The 16,425-nt window shown below is 30.6% G+C and overlaps 1 protein-coding gene across 1 annotated transcript in view; it reads right to left on the bottom strand.

The window, feature by feature from the left end:
* Positions 1 to 5,620: 5,620 nt before the first annotated feature.
* LOC134697996 (uncharacterized) overlaps positions 5,621 to 16,425 on the bottom strand; it is a 26,539-nt gene continuing 15,734 nt past the window's right edge. The window contains exons 8-16 of the mRNA XM_063560283.1: positions 15,987 to 16,094; positions 15,173 to 15,369; positions 14,296 to 14,376; positions 13,359 to 13,536; positions 11,844 to 11,943; positions 10,892 to 11,106; positions 9,506 to 9,731; positions 8,704 to 8,874; positions 5,621 to 6,573 (exon numbers count right to left, since the gene is read on the bottom strand). Coding sequence (XP_063416353.1) covers positions 6,320 to 6,573; positions 8,704 to 8,874; positions 9,506 to 9,731; positions 10,892 to 11,106; positions 11,844 to 11,943; positions 13,359 to 13,536; positions 14,296 to 14,376; positions 15,173 to 15,369; positions 15,987 to 16,094 — 1,530 coding nt within the window. The 3' untranslated portion in view covers positions 5,621 to 6,319. The remainder of the gene's footprint in view (positions 6,574 to 8,703; positions 8,875 to 9,505; positions 9,732 to 10,891; positions 11,107 to 11,843; positions 11,944 to 13,358; positions 13,537 to 14,295; positions 14,377 to 15,172; positions 15,370 to 15,986; positions 16,095 to 16,425) is intronic.

Genomic DNA, 16,425 nt, shown 5'->3' with positions numbered 1-16,425 from the left:
CCGCCCTGTTTCAATTCTCAACAGAGCTACTCCGCATCTAAATTTAGCAAAAGCACTTCTATATCTATAAGATAATGTTTTAGATAAATATAATTCACTACCATAACTGTCTTTAAACAATTTATAAGTCCGCAATTTTTTACCAACATCTTGTGTTGATATTCTATTTTGCCAATTTTCTATATACTTATCAAGTAAAAATTCTTCTATCTGCATAATAATTATGTTTACACAGTACATTATTTAAATCAGTATACAAAGTATAAGTATAATACATTGAATTCTTCTTATATTAATTTGCTCGGCATTGTATTATTGTATTAGGCAGCAACCATTTGATTTTGGGGGCTATGGAATTTTTTTCTGGACAATTTTTTTTTTTTGGCGACAAGTCGAAAACATTTTTTTCTTTCAATTTTAGTATTAATATAGTGGCAGCTGAGGGTGGAACAAACAATTTTTTTCTCAGGGTCTAAAACAAATTATTTGTTTTCCTAAAACTGGAAACGCAACCTTTTTTTCCAAAAAAAATCCATAAAGTGGGACTAAGTTCTTAATTTGATAATACATTATTTTAAAGTTTTTTTCCACATATTCACTGGCCATAGTACTGGTCTTATACATAGGACATTAACAGGAATATTTTGGGGACTAGTCTTCAATGCTGTCGACGCCAAGTTATTAATTTGAACAAGAAATATAGAAAAGTGTCGAAACGGTCTATTCCTTAAAATTCTAGAAAACCTGCATCCCGGGAAATTTACTCCATATTTTGAAATGGTCCCAAACTCTTAAGTTCTGTCATACATAAATCTATAGTCTATACCAAAAGAACACAAAGAAAACAAGAACAGAATTTATAACTAGGTCTTTGAACATCGGCACAAGCAATAAAGAAAAAGGTTTCAGCTTTAGATTGAGAACAAGTTTTGAGCTTTTAGCCGTACAGAAACCAGAAACATGGGGGACAATAAAATATTTCATAAGTGAAAAAGTTCGTATATATATGTTAACTTTTAACTGTGAACGTAGTTTTTGTGTATGTTGAAGGAAATTAAGTGTAATTTGTTTTTACGCTCAATTCAGTTAATTTCATGATGTATTTTGGAGTTAAGTATCATATGACGTTCATTTCTACTGTGGTTAGTACATATGTTTGTTCAGGGGCCAGCTGAAGCAAGCCTGTGGTGCGAGATAATCTCACTGTATTGAAGACCCATTGGTGGCCCTCTGCTGTGTTCTGCTATTTTCGTCGGGTTCTTGAAACATTCTCAATTTCATTCTCAATGTTGCAATTAGTTATCAAATGTTTATATATTATCCTGGTTATAATTACACTCAGATTTATTGCAGACTAATAATGACTATCTGAGATCATAAATTAAAACAATTGAATATAGTAAGGCAGTTGAATTTATCCGGAAGCCAAGACTACGTGTCTTGTGTCACTTCTTGAGTCATGGCGTTGTCAGTTTATCTCCAATCTATGACATTAGGCATAAGACATTATTTTATTATAGCGATCATGGGCCAGGTAATGATTTTGACTGTTCCTAGCTCTTTTATCATTCGACCCTCTTTTAAAATACTTGTTTTTTTTGGCAATCTTAAATTGCAAAATTAGCGGCTCAATCTTGTTACTGTTAGTTGAAGTTGTAATCATCCGAAATAAGAATCCTAGAGAACAAACACATTATTTGTGGCAGAAAAATTGCCGTTAAGCAGAAAGTAAACAGTTTTAGGGGTATTCTTCGCTTTTCTGTTCTTTTTCTCGCTCAATGTTTTCTTGTTCTTGTGTTTCTGGTATTATTCTTAACCTTAATTGTATGAAATTTTACTGTGTGTGTTCAGTTCGCTTTTTGTGTTTCTTTCATAATTTTTCGTGGTGATATGCTAGTTTCTTGTAATTCTTTTAATTCATGTGTTATCTCTAAATATTCTTATGTTGTCTAGAAGTAAAATAACCAATAGCATTTACCAGTTTTTTGTTGTTGCAAACAAAGCTTAATGGAGATATGGAAACTAAAAAATGATTGAAGAGGTAGACATAGAGGTATGGTAGGCTTTTATCTCTCTGCTTTCCAAAGAGATTTTCTGATTAATTCAGAAAAGCGTTACTGTTAATCTATGTCATGGAATGGTTGTATAAAGTGTAGAGAAATAAAAATGTATTGTGCAATTTCGAAATTCCAAAAGATTTTCATTATAGAAAATTTAATAAATCTCTCAAATTCCCACTCCTTCAGTGAGCTATGTCTGAATACTTCCCCGTAGTTTTAGTTGAAAAGATTTTTGTAAAAGATTAAGATTTTTGTGATTTTTTAAAAATTAAGATAAAATGGTAAAATTGACTTTAAAGGGCAATAACTCCTTGAGGGGTCAATTGACTAATTTGCTCATCGTTCATGACTTATTTGTAGGCCTTACTTTGCTGTACTTTATTGCTGTTTACAGTTTATCTCTATCTATAATAATATTCAGGATAATAATCAAAAACAGCAAAATTTTCTTAAAAATTACAAATTCAGGGGTAGCAACCAAACAACAAGTTGTCCAATTCATCTGAAAAATTCAGGGCTGATAGAGCTTGACTTGATAAACAATTTTACCCCATGTCAGATTTTGCTCTAAATGCTTTGATTTCAAAGTTATAAACCAAAATCTACATTTTACCCCTATATTCTATTTTAAGCCATGGTGGCCATCTTGGTTTGTTGACCGGGTCACCCGACACATTTTTAAACTAGATACTCCAATGATGATTGTGGTAAAGTTTGATTTGATGTGGCCCAGTAAATTCAGAGGAGAAGATTTTTAAGATTTCAAATTCAGGGGTAGCAACCCAACAACAGGTTGTCCATTTCATCTGAAAATTTCAGGGCAGAGGAGATGATTTTTGTAAAAGTAAACGACGATGGACGACGGAGTTCAAACAGAATAAAGCTTAGGCTACTTTAAGAAAAATATGAACTATATTGTCTTCAAGATTTGCAAACAATTTGCAACTATTTCTAAAACGTTTTATCAATTTCTTCAATTTATCTTCTTTACCTCAACACCCTCCTCTCGTTTTCCAGGAAAATCTGATATTACCACAAAAAAATGGTGTATTCTGGTAAGTAGTACTATTTTGTGTATGCAACAGAAATTACCCCAATAGATTAAACAGTTCTTTGAACATCATCGTAATGGTCCGGCAAGAAAAATGACGACTTTGGGGACAAGTTTGATAATTTCCCATCATGCTTGTCTTCCTCATCCATGGCTGCCATCTTGGTTGGCAGGCGGGGTTACCAAACACATTTTTTGAACTAGACACCCCAATGATGATTGTAGCCAAGTTAGGTTAAATTTGGCCCAGTAGTTTCAGAGGAGAAGGTTTTTGTAAAAGTTAACAGACAATGCTTGACGACAGACACTTGATGACAGACGCCAAGTGATGAAAAAAAACTAGGTGTACTCATGGAATGTTCCCATTTTCCCTAATCTATATCTTTGTGAAGAGTGAATCAAATTTCATTTATTAAATATTTTTTTTATTTATGAATATATACATTTTTTAAGAACAAAAAACATCATAAAAATACTATGTTTTCCAACACATCAATACTATACTAATAAATGATACAAAATTTACAAAGAAGTGGCTACAGCTCATTTGACCATCATAATATAAACAAATGAGCCTATAATCGCTAACCTGAATTATCTGTGATCAAAATGTTTCAGGGGGAAATAACACAGTCTTGAAAGTCATTTAGTTCTAATTTCTCTATGAGTTTAAGAGAAGATTTTTAATGATTCATTGTCAAGATATCAAGAAGTGTTATAAATCAGCACAGAGGTTTACTTCCTATCTCATTATGCCCCAATAATCATGTCAGCCATAAGCCATTGTCATTACTTAAAAACAAAAAAATGTATTCTAATCTGAGGAACCAATTCGACATTTTAACAAAAAAATTTACTAATGATACTGACGATCCACCACAAAGTAATATAAATAGAACCATACCAATAGTAAGCAAATTCATATAAAATAGATGTGGTATGATTGTCAATGAGACAGTTCTCCACAAGAGACCAAATCGACACAGAAATTAACAACTACATGTCACTGTACGGTCATAAACAATGAGCTTATTTATGTTTAAAAACTAAAAAAAAAAACTAATATGTAACACATAAATAAACGACAACCACTGAGTTACAGGCTCCTTATATCATGTTCTCAAATCTAGATATCATCTCCCATTTAGAAAAAAAAAACGTGAAAAAATAAACCTATTATGTGTTGCTCTCCCAGCTACAAAATGTATCCAAAACCAAAGAACATGTTCTATCATAATCATTTGGTAACTAATGAAATTACTGTCTCCCCATGTCTGTATTGAACATAAAAAAAATTATTAAATAAATAACACTCCTAATGCTCAGATCGGTTGTCACCGTGCAACACAGTTAATAACACCATATAGGAAAAACATAGAACTCTTTTTGTCATAAGACACTGTCAAACATCCAAACATACTATCCACACTCATCTGTGTCCACTTGTTCATTGTCTAAATAGTTATAAGCCCAATTTGCTTATTTTTCAAAATCAGTAAAGGTAATTTGGAAAAAATCTGTGTCACCTTATGTTATCTTGTAAACTTGTTTTTTCTTAAAACTGACTTTTTTATCCAACTTAACCTCTTGTTTTGTCTATTCCAAATAACTTGAATTCCATTGAATTGTATTTACTTTCTTATGAACTTTGATATCTTTGACACAAATTGTATGGATATGAAACCAGAATAGCTTCATGCTTTTCTGACTTTAGAAAGTAAACAAAGGTTAATTCTCATCACAAAAACAGAAACAGAAATCTAGCATTTAATAAGTACATTATCAATCATTTAATTCTCTGGATTTGAGTGAATAAGGAAATAAGCTTGAATCGTGAAAATCCAACTTGACCTGTAACTTGTCATATTAAAACAATACATCAAATATCAAATCAATATCTTCAAGCATGAAGAAAAAAAACCTGACAAACAGACAGAGAGTGCAAACCTAAAGTACCCTTACTTAAAACAAACTGAATCATATGAAAAAGTGTATGTGTAAAGCAAAATTATATCCGGAATAAATGTCACAGTAGTTGTTGTTATTTTTTTATTCGGAGGAAAATATTTCCCTGGGATATTTTTTCCTTTGCCGTGAAATTCTATCTGGGTAGGTAACTTATTGAATAGTTATTAGAAAAAACTTATCCTTTACAAATACTATGAAATAATAATAGTGTATTTGAATTAATAGATATAGGAAGATGTGGTGTGAGTGCCAATGCGACAACTCTCCATCCAAACAACAATTGTAAAAAAATGTATTATAATGAGAATTATTTCACAAATAATCATTGAAAAAATTTCATGAAAAAAAAATCAAGTAAATATCAGTCTTTTAAAAAGAAAATTATCATTTTAAACATAAGAATGAAAACCAGAAATAATTTCAAAAATCGTAATTGTGAAATAATATCATGATTAAATAAGGTAAGTGAAATACATGTAAAAGTGACTGAGTTGTTTTCAGATCTTAGTACTACTGTTATCAGTAATGAAAGTATTTGATTATGATAATATTTTTAACTATATAAATAGTCTCGGGGTAAAGATGTTGTTGTTGATTATATGGAAATCAGATAAATTATAGCATAACAATATATTGAAACAAAAGAAATTTAGCTGGATAGTATTTACCTGTGAAATGTTATAACTGTCTTATTAAAAATCCATGTTGTAATTCATCTTGTTATAAAAATGACTATATATATAAAATAAGACTCAAGGAAAAATTTCACTATGAAATAGATTCAGGAATATATTATATTAATATCTTTAATTTAAAATATAAATTGCTCATAATTACCTCCCTTTGATAAATTATGCAAATTTGTTCTACCTTTGTGAAACATTTTATAATTAAAGTCAGGTATATATTGATTGCGAGTAACTTACATACTAGTTAATGGGACTATATTTCACAAGGTTCTGTGAAATATGAAACGGCAAATATATACCGGTACATACTATCTGCATAACACAGATCTCATGAAAAATTCTACCTGTGAAATACCATGCCTGGAAAAAAATTACCATGACAAATTATCCACAGGATAAAATATCACAGCGGAAGAAATAAACCGTTACATATGCAGAGCATCAATACATTTTGCAGATACTTTTAAGATCTGATAGACAGTTTCAGAACTGTGAGGTACATTTGAATATTTATATTATTTCGGTTGGAAAAAACTTTTTTAACTAAGAGGTTAAATTTGACCAAAGCCAGGACCTGAAACAATGGATTCAATCATTATGTCCTTAAAGGTATTGTAATTCTTTAAATGAAGTGGTAGAACAACTTCAAATGTACATGTTGAAACTGTAGGGTATTTTCTTTCCTCAGTAAAACCAATTGAGAAGCGAGCATCAAATCCTCCTGGAGGTACTGAGCTGCAACCAGTCATGAATCTTAGAACATCATCCACTTTAACAACACCACCATCATAGGTACACATTCCATCTAAAAATATATCAATTATGATAAAATATAATCATATCGTTAAATTAAAATCACATTTTTGTTGAACTCACCACTATTAATTAATTGTTGAATCTTCCCACCACTACATACCAAATTCAAGAACCTAAGTGAGCACGCTCACATATCCCATGTCCCCACATTGTCATTAGAGGAATTAAATAATCGTAAGAAAAGAAAATTGTAAAATAAAAAAAAATTGAATCATAATTTCCTGTCAATATGCACATCTACATTTGTACATAGTATAAGTATATCCTTATTATCTACTAAGTTTCATCAAATTCTGTTGTGTGTTTCAGAGGAGTTGCAATGACAAACTATAAGTACATTGAAGCAAATACGTTCAAAGGAGCGTAACTCCTAGAATCAAATTGAGTTGTTATTTCCTGTCAATATGCACATCTACGTAGTATGTCGAAGCAAATACGTTCAAAGGAGCGTAACTCCTAGAATCAAATTGAGTTGTTATTTCCTGTCAATATGCACATCTACGTAGTATGTCGAAGCAAATACGTTCAAAGGAGCGTAACTCCTAGAATCAAATTGAGTTGTTATTTCCTGTCAATATGCACATCTACGTAGTATGTCCTTATTATCTACAAAGTTTCATGAAATTCTGTTGTATGGTTTCAGAGAAGTTGCTATGACAAACTGTTGCAGTAGTACATTAAAGCAAATAAGTTCAAAGGGTTGTAACTCCTAGAAAAAAATTTGAATTGTCATTTCCTGTTGATATGCACATCTACATATTATGTCCTTATTATCTAAAAAGGTTTTGTGAACTTCTGTTGTGTGGTTTAAGACGAGTTGTGATGACAAGAAACAGAACTAATGGACAGACTAACAGGTGAAAAACATTACACCCTACGCCACCCGTTATGTGGGGTATAAAAATAAGACAAGAAAGTTAGCAGAAAATTAAAAATCCTATAAAATTTGGACATTAAGTATAGTCAAAATGAAGGAATACTATGGTATATGCTTGTATTATAATTCCTAAAAGCAACAAAGAATTTTTAATAAATCAGGTTACAGAAATATCAACTTTCACCAATATGCAACATGTTCATCAAAATGTCCAACTCTTGAAAAAAAGATTTGTTATCATCAAAATCAAAATTAAAAGCTTTTTTGGAATTCCTAACAATGTGATATAAGGTGGCAAAATTCAACTTGAAAAAAATCAAGAGAAAAATGGTGAAATGCTAAAATATGGTCAAAGAACGGGTTGTCATTAAAGAGTCCACTTTGGAAAAATTCTAATGATATGCTGTAAAAATGAATAATATACAATTACTGTCTTTTGGTGAGGTAAATATGTAGTTTTATTGACTTTTTAAAAACTGATATTCACTCAGGCCAACGGCCGAAGTGAATATCAGTTTTTCAAAAGTCAATTAAACCACATATTTACCGAAACAAAAGACAGTTATTGTTTTATTCCATATTCCGAGAGAAATTTATGTAACTTAAATGGCAATTATTTACCAAAACCAATTATACATCAAACGTTTTTATCACCAAAATTATGCGCTTAAAAGCACGCGATTTTTTGCGCGGTGAATATCCTTTTCCGCAGGTGAATATGCTTATTTATTCAAAATTCCATTCACCTACTAAAATTTTATCAATATGGAATAATGTGTATTATTAACTATATGTAACATACCACTGTAACAATATTATGCAGCATTCTAGAATATATCCTATGGGGTTAAACTTTGAAGAGTAAAAATATGTTACTTAAATTTTCCCATAGCCACGTACAATGATAAACGGATAGTCTGCAATGTCTTTCTCGCTCAAAAATGATTTTTAACCCATTATTTGTACTTTAAGGCAAACATGTATTTCTAAATGTATAGCCTGATTTTGTATACTTTTTACAAAACCAAAAACACACAATCCTTTTTAGTTATTTAAATTGATGAATTCTATTTAGAGAAATTATTTAATCTCAGCTTCATTTAAAATTGTTTTGTTATTTAATACTAGTACAATGTATCAGGTTAAATATGTTTCTGACACTAATGTTCTGATTGGACTATCAACAACCAACTTTAATACAACAAAGTTCAACTGTATATCAGCAGAGGTAAATAAACATACCTTCACAATCATGCACAAAACTTTCAAAGTTTTGAGCAACATCCTCAGAATTATGCCTAGCATTACTGCCAGTTCTTCCAAATGTGCTGACATCCACCATTTCCATGAGGATCTCGGCAGATATTTTTGGTGGCTTACCACATCTGTGACATAAAATTCTCTCAAGCTGATCTGAAAAATATCGACATGTTGACTGTTGTAAGCAAGACGATAGAATCTAGGACTATCATTAAGAAAAAAGTTATCCAATTGCAGTAGAATATGCATTATAAATATTTTACCTAATGTGATATAAGTGTTGAAAGATAATACAAATGTGTTCATGTGATATTAAAATCTGGAAAAATCTAGACTTTTATGACAATTTCCTACAGGTATTTTGAACATTGGAAGAATCATCTAAAATCAATATTTTATCAATATCTCAATTAATGTTTCTGCATTGCTTGGTAACATTAAGCTATATTTGAGAAATTCTGGATGTATCACATCTTCTAATTGGCTGATGTGTTTGTTTATCAGCTGATAGACATAATTTAGTCATGTGACCGTGACTTCATCAATGTTTTTTCATGGTTTATACTGCTGTAAAAAATGGAATTTAGAAATAAATTATAAGAGAGACTTGTAATATTTCATATGTCTAATTGAAATAACATAAACAAAAATAGTATTCCTCACATTTTTGATGTTATCTCTTAAGAAAACACATTACAGAAAGAAATTATAATGTATGGAACATGATGATTAATTAAGAAGACATAGTGATGAAATACAAATGTAAGCTTGAATCACGTTTTACCTTGTTTTTTTTGTAGTAAGGTTTTTAATCCTACACACTCTGTGCCTTCCCAAAATGCATCAAGCATTGGTTGTTTTCTGAGAATTACAGAGTTACTCAATATCAGTGATCTGACTATTGTATGTTTTGTCTTTGTATTGAGTATTGCACAAATCCCAGCACTTTCCAATATATTCATTACTGATTCATCTTCCATGAGATGTTCTGGATTATCAGCATCCTGGATCTGTAAATATATTCATCATATGGAATTATGTACTAAGATGAAACATAGAAAGTCAAGAATTTAAAATTGAGGCTATGATTGGAAAAACTACATGTATTTGTTAGGGAGCAAAACAATCTATGAATATTTATGGGTTATGGAGCTCCTTTTTGGGATATTTGAGTTTAAAAAAATGTCCTTCCCCCTTTAAGAAAACTTCTGGGTCCACCACTAGCTGCCATATCATACGGGAAAAACAGGAGTTCATATACCCACACAAATCCCAAAACCTCACCCAAGTACAACCTTTAAGACTGAATGTCTTTTACATGTTTACCAAAGAAAAAAAATATAAAGTAACCTCAAAATAAAATACAAAAATAAAGATAAATTTATATAGATGGTAATTAAAGTTACAGGGCCAGAATAGCTGTCAAATCAGCATAAAATGAAGCATAAAACAAGAATGTGTCCATAGTAAACGGATGCCCTGACTCACACCATCATTTTCCATGTTCAAAGGGCCATGAAATTGGAATCAACACTTTTCTTAATTTGGAATTAAAATTAGAAGGATCATATTATAGGGCACATGTGTAATAAGTTAAAGGTTGATGTGACTTCAACTTCATTAAAAACTACCTTGACCAAAAACTTTAACCAAAACTTTAACCTGAACTTCACACTATCATTTTCTATGTTCAGTGGACTGTGAAATTGGGATTAAAACTTTAATTTGGCATTAAAATTAGAAAGATCATATCATGGGAAACATGTGTACTAAATTTAAAGTTGATTTGACTTCAACTTCATTCAAAACTACTTTGACCAAAAACTTTAACCTGAAGAAGGATGAATTAACGAACGGACAAACATATCAGAAAACATAAATGCCCCTCTTCTATCATAGGTGGGGCATAAAAAGATATTCCATATGTCAATCCTCCAAGTTACAAATCATTGAATTGGCCTTGTAGTTTCAGAGAAGATTTTAAAACTTTGACCAATATGAGACAAGAACTGCCTATAGTGGCCAGGTTTGTTGCATTGTAGTTTCAGAGAAGATTATTTTTTACTTTCAACAAATCAGTAACAAAAACTGCATTTGGTGGCCAAGTTTGTTGCCAGTCTATTATGAAATGAGGGATGTTTGATCATGTTTTAATGAATATAGTTTTTACCCTCGAAATAATCTGCTTGCAGTTGACATCTTCAACACTGTCAATTGTTGCACTGTCCAAACCTTTCAGTCCATAATTGACCATCATATGTGAAAATGCTGGGCTTACTGGTCCTCCTTGTATCAAAATGGTACCAAGCATTTTCCCAAAAGTATGGAAATGTCCATTTACCATTCCCATCATGTTACTTGTCACTTCGTAACCATCACCTGTGTCTGAACGAAGAAATTAAATGTACAGTGAAACATGTCTTAACTAAAACCTTAGTGTAACATAAATCAGTCTAAACCTAACAACTTTATTTGACCATGAAGTTAAATTTCTTAGTAATTTTATCCCATGTAAACTTATCATAATTAATATGACTTCTACTTTATATGATAGCTCCATTTGGAGTTTATGTGTTTAGAGACTACTTATGTCAGTACACCTTTCCTATATTGCCTCTTAATATGTCTGTTTACTCCAGACCTTGGGTCAATCACATACCAAAGTAATTAATTACATGTCAATTAAAAAAAAACACTTTCAGATGTAATTAATTGCATCACAATAACATTGGTTTTTAAAAGTAATTAATTACATTACAATTACATTACCAATGGAATTAATTACATTTCAATCACTTTAGGATAAAAATGACAAAAAGCTAGAATGAAACTTTTATACATGCACTTTTTAACAGAGACAACAATTACTTTAATCAAAAATTTCAGTCCCAAGGCTGTTGAACAGTTTACTTATGCATCTGTTTACTCAGGACAAAAAATTCTGTCCAAATGCTGTTAACAGATTGTAAATCAATAATAATGAACATATGGATAGCATTTCTAAAATGATGAGCTAAAATTAAGCAAATTGATAAAATAAACTATCTACATATATGTTTTGTGGGCTGTAATTGTTATATGTATATGTAATTACAAAAACAAGGCTTAAAACAATTAAATACCTTTTAGAAGTGAAGAACACAACATCTGTCTAAAGAGAATTTCTAAAAATTCCCTTCTTAAGCCACCTTCATCCTGGCCACTTTCATTCCTGAATTCAACCTGAAAAAAATCCTTTTGCATAAATATTTATGAAGTATGAACAGATACATTTTGTATGAAGGGCTAAAGTGCTTTATTCTATAATAAACAATGTGTGAACGATCAATGCTTTTACAATCCTGTGAAATAACAAAAAGAAGCATTCAATACTTATAATTACATATTTTAGCTAGCATTATGAAAACACGATTTCTATCAAGTTTTTATCAATTTACCTGCATACTTTATTGTGGGCCCTCATGTCATCATAAATGATAAAAATTCATTGTGTGATGAACGTCAATTGCAGATGGAAGAGAGATTGCCAATCAAAATAACATAGTATAATGCAATGTAATTATCACAGGATACAATGTTGAGGAATTAAATTTTAAATAGTACACATTAATGGGTGAATCCCTTTAAAATTTGACATGCAGTTAATCAAACAGACATGCCTTTTGTAGGTTTATTTAAAAGAGACATTTTGACTAAACTAAACATTGTTTTACCTTCTTGTTAAATTGATACAAAATTTATACAGATTTTTGACACAAAATAAATGTGGTCAAAGATCTTGAAAATTTGAAATGGAGCATTTAATTTATTTGTATGGTCTAATATCCAAATTTAACACCATTGATAGATGCAGTATGAACAAAGTTTCATTTTGGACCCTTCAAACCTTAATATGGACTTATTCAAATACATGGCCAAAAATAAAACATCTAAATGCACAATAAAATTTAGCAAATTATAGAGCTGCAATAATTCAGTTTTTGAATAAATCAAACAAAGTTTAATTTGGGACCCTTTGGACCTCAATGTAGACTTTTTTTTAAAATGGGACCCAAATCTAAACTACTAATTTAAGGATTTTCAATTACAATTTGGGGCCATGATGACCAAGAATAGTTTTCTTTTTATACCTGTATCTGTTCATTAACTTTTGTTTTTTTTTATTATCATCAATCTAGTAAGGGAGCTACCATTTGGTTTTTAGGGGGAGGGTCCTGCATTTTTTTTAGTTGTAATCTTTGTCCTGCCTTTTTATTTTTCACTCGATCCGGTCCTGCTTTTTTTTTTTAGTTTATCCTGACTTTTTTTACATAAATTGTCATCCTGACTTTTTTTGCAAGTGTCTCATCCTGCCTATTTTTTTTCAAATTTCATCATAGCCCCCTCCCCCTCCTAAAAATCAAATGGTAGCTCCCTAAATCGTTTTAACTATATCATCCATTATCATAAATATGTTAATAACCTTTCTTTTATGAGACAAAATCTCATGGCAATCTGTCTACGAAATACAATAAAATATTACCTCCCTGTATTGGTGGAAAATATTTCAAAGGACAACGGTGAATGTTTTGCTTTACATCAAAGTCCTTGGGGAAGTTAGCATTTCAATGGAAAAGAAATATGATCTAAAGAAATACCTTTAACAGTTTTGTGACATCAAAACTAGATCTCCGAAAACATCGTAGAGAATGTTCCCATAGTGATTCTGGTCTTCTGCTTACTTTTATTGTTTGGAAATTGTCAAGGTCTATTAATTCCAACTTCCATTCTAGAATGGTGTCTCTGATATCACATGATTCTCTAACAGGAGGAGGTCTGCATATACAAATTAGAGATTGTACTATTTATTGATAAAGCTATATGATAGTGAAGCACACTTAAAGAATACATCTTCCTCTTACAAATTACAAAAATATAGAAGGGTTCATATCTATAAAGATAAACAAACTGTATATTTTTTGGAAGAATTCCCAATACATAATCTTTCAAAACCCTAAAGTTAATTTAAGGTCATTTGGTGAAAAATAGAGCTGTCTTTAGAGGAAATTTCTATTTTTAGTTACTTAGCAGTTGCCATCTTTGACCATGTAAAAACCTATCAAGTCCAATTGACCTTGTGGTTGCATAAAAGCCAATTTAAAAAAAAAACAATTCTATCATGCACTCATAAAATTTGATCCAGAGTGTATAACAAAAACAATCTGCCAAATTATTGTGTGTACAGGAAAATATACAATTTGTTATAATATTTAATTTATTGGTATCCACTAGCTTTATGTCTAAAAAAATCCAATAAAAACCCAACATGTAAAAAGAACTTATGGATTTTATAGTTCGAATGGTTTTACACTAGTTTTCTTGTAGCCCTTTCGTTATAGCCTTTTATTCGGTGTGAACCAAGGCTCTGTGTTGAAGGCGGTATATTGACCTATAATGGTTTACTTTTATAAAAAAAAAATGGATGGAGAGTTGTCTCATTGACACTCACACCACATCTTCCTGTATCTATCTATTAATAAATGTTGATTGGAATTTCAATCTGTAATGTTATCATACAATGTAAAGGTGTCTTACACATCATTTTCCATTGGTTCTTCTTCAGAACTTTCTCTCTCATCTTGTGATTCTAGTGATGACATCAACTCATTATAGCTTCTGAAATATAGTTTTAATGGCAATTTACTGATGAGTTTTATACTTTTTGCCTTAAATCAAGCAATAGGTGGATTAATCTTTACATCACAGTCGAAACAACCAAGTGAAATCAACAAGTTTGATTGTTCTTTTGAAACAATGAATATATTATTTTAACTGACCCCAAAACAACTTCTGGAAATTTCATTGATTAGAATGATCATGTAAAGATAGTGTATTCCATAAACAGCTTTTACATGACTTGAATTAACAAAAAGACTATACTGTTGGCTTTGTAAGTTTTATACTTATAGTGTTAACATTCATGCTGCATAGAAGTATTTGAACTATAATGCATATGGAATAAGTTCTATTAAATACCAATAAACCAAAATTACATAGAAATTGTCTGTGAAAAAGTTCTCCAAGAACATATTTCCTGTGAAATTATATTATATAAATGAACAACAGTTTTGACAATTAAAACTATATTTTATTTTTGTTTTTGCAGTAAAGAATGGACATGCAGGATAAATCTTTACCGTAACCTAAAATATGACCTTCCAACTAAAGCAACAATTCATGTGTATTAATAGGTGTGTTTTTCTGGCAAACTTATGGTCCACAATGGGCCAAAAGTGTGTTAGAACTGAATGTAACTGTTTGGCGCAAACAGTGTTCCAGAAACTTATTTTCAAACAAAAAAGTAATTGATTTAAGATTGCCACAACTGTGTTCCCAAAGCCTTAAATTTATTATGTTAGTACTTATTTAGTATTTAATGTTGTAATAAAGAAATAATATGAGCAAAAATCACCTGTGAACAAGAGAATTGATGCTTGTACATGGCTTTTCAATATCATATTCAACTTCTAAAACAGCTGAATGTTGAATTCCAAAATCTTCCAGCATACCACTACTACTCCAAGAGTTTATTTTCCTGCTTATGCCAGCAATTGAAATTTCAAAATCCTTAGTTGCATTTTGCTGGCAACCAACAAAATCAATAAGCACCTACATAAACAAAAAATCATATTTAAATACAAATTGATTTGTATAAGGAAAAATAAGCAAAGTTTCTTCTTTTTAGTAACTAATTGTTTTACATGTATATATGTAAACATACATGTACCAAATTGAATTTTTGTGTTACAAAAATACCCACAAAATATTTTTCAAATAAATATGCATACACAGGCAAAACAGAAATGTCAGGAATTGCCCTTTTCAGGCCGTTATTTTATTGCAAATACCTTCACATTTTGAAAATAAACTAACTGCTATGCCTTCTTCTATCCTTTTAAATAAAAATATCAGTCTGTTTTGAACATCCTTTAGAGAACATCTGACTTAATATAGATTGATTTAAAAAACCCTCTCCTTTAAAATGAACAAAAAATGTCTTTTTTTTCATGAACCAATGGTTTTGGTATAGCAGTTACTAATTACGACCTATTCTGTACAGAATTACTCTTATGTTTCAAGGGGAGAGAACCAACAATTATGCATAAGACATTTAATAATAGTACAGTATATGCTTTGTTGAAGTTGGTGAGTTAAAAATAAATTAATTATGGTAGTCATGGTAGAAGTCTAAAACTTCAAAATTATATAATTGTTGATATAGGTACCTGAACAAAGTCTGACTGTGTAAATCTCCTTTTTTCGCCACTTCTTAGTTTAAGTACAAATCCTTCATCTGGCTCTGATGGGAGGCTTTCTTTCCTCATATTTCGTAACTAAATCAAAATAGAACACACTTGTTTATTAAGTTTTAACATTGTTATACTCTAAATCACAATTATAGGCACTAATGTATGTATTAATTGTCAATTTGTGTAGACTTGGAAACAGATGGATTAGGCAATGAGTGAAAATGATCAAAATTAAAAGCATATAAGATTACTTTAAATTTTGGACATTCAAATTTGGTTATTTCTTAGGTTTTTTTAGGCCCCTACTATAGCAGATCGGGACATTAATAATTACCCTTGTCTGTTTTGACTGTTCAGAAATAAGTAGGTCACTCAACCATTCTAGAGTTATGCCCTTTTTTAAATGGGAAAATTG

The sequence above is a fragment of the Mytilus trossulus genome, chromosome 14 (genome assembly GCF_036588685.1).
Source record: "Mytilus trossulus isolate FHL-02 chromosome 14, PNRI_Mtr1.1.1.hap1, whole genome shotgun sequence".
In the NCBI taxonomy this organism is placed as follows: Eukaryota; Metazoa; Mollusca; class Bivalvia; order Mytilida; family Mytilidae; genus Mytilus; species Mytilus trossulus.
This window is presented reverse-complemented; position numbering and strand designations above follow the sequence as displayed.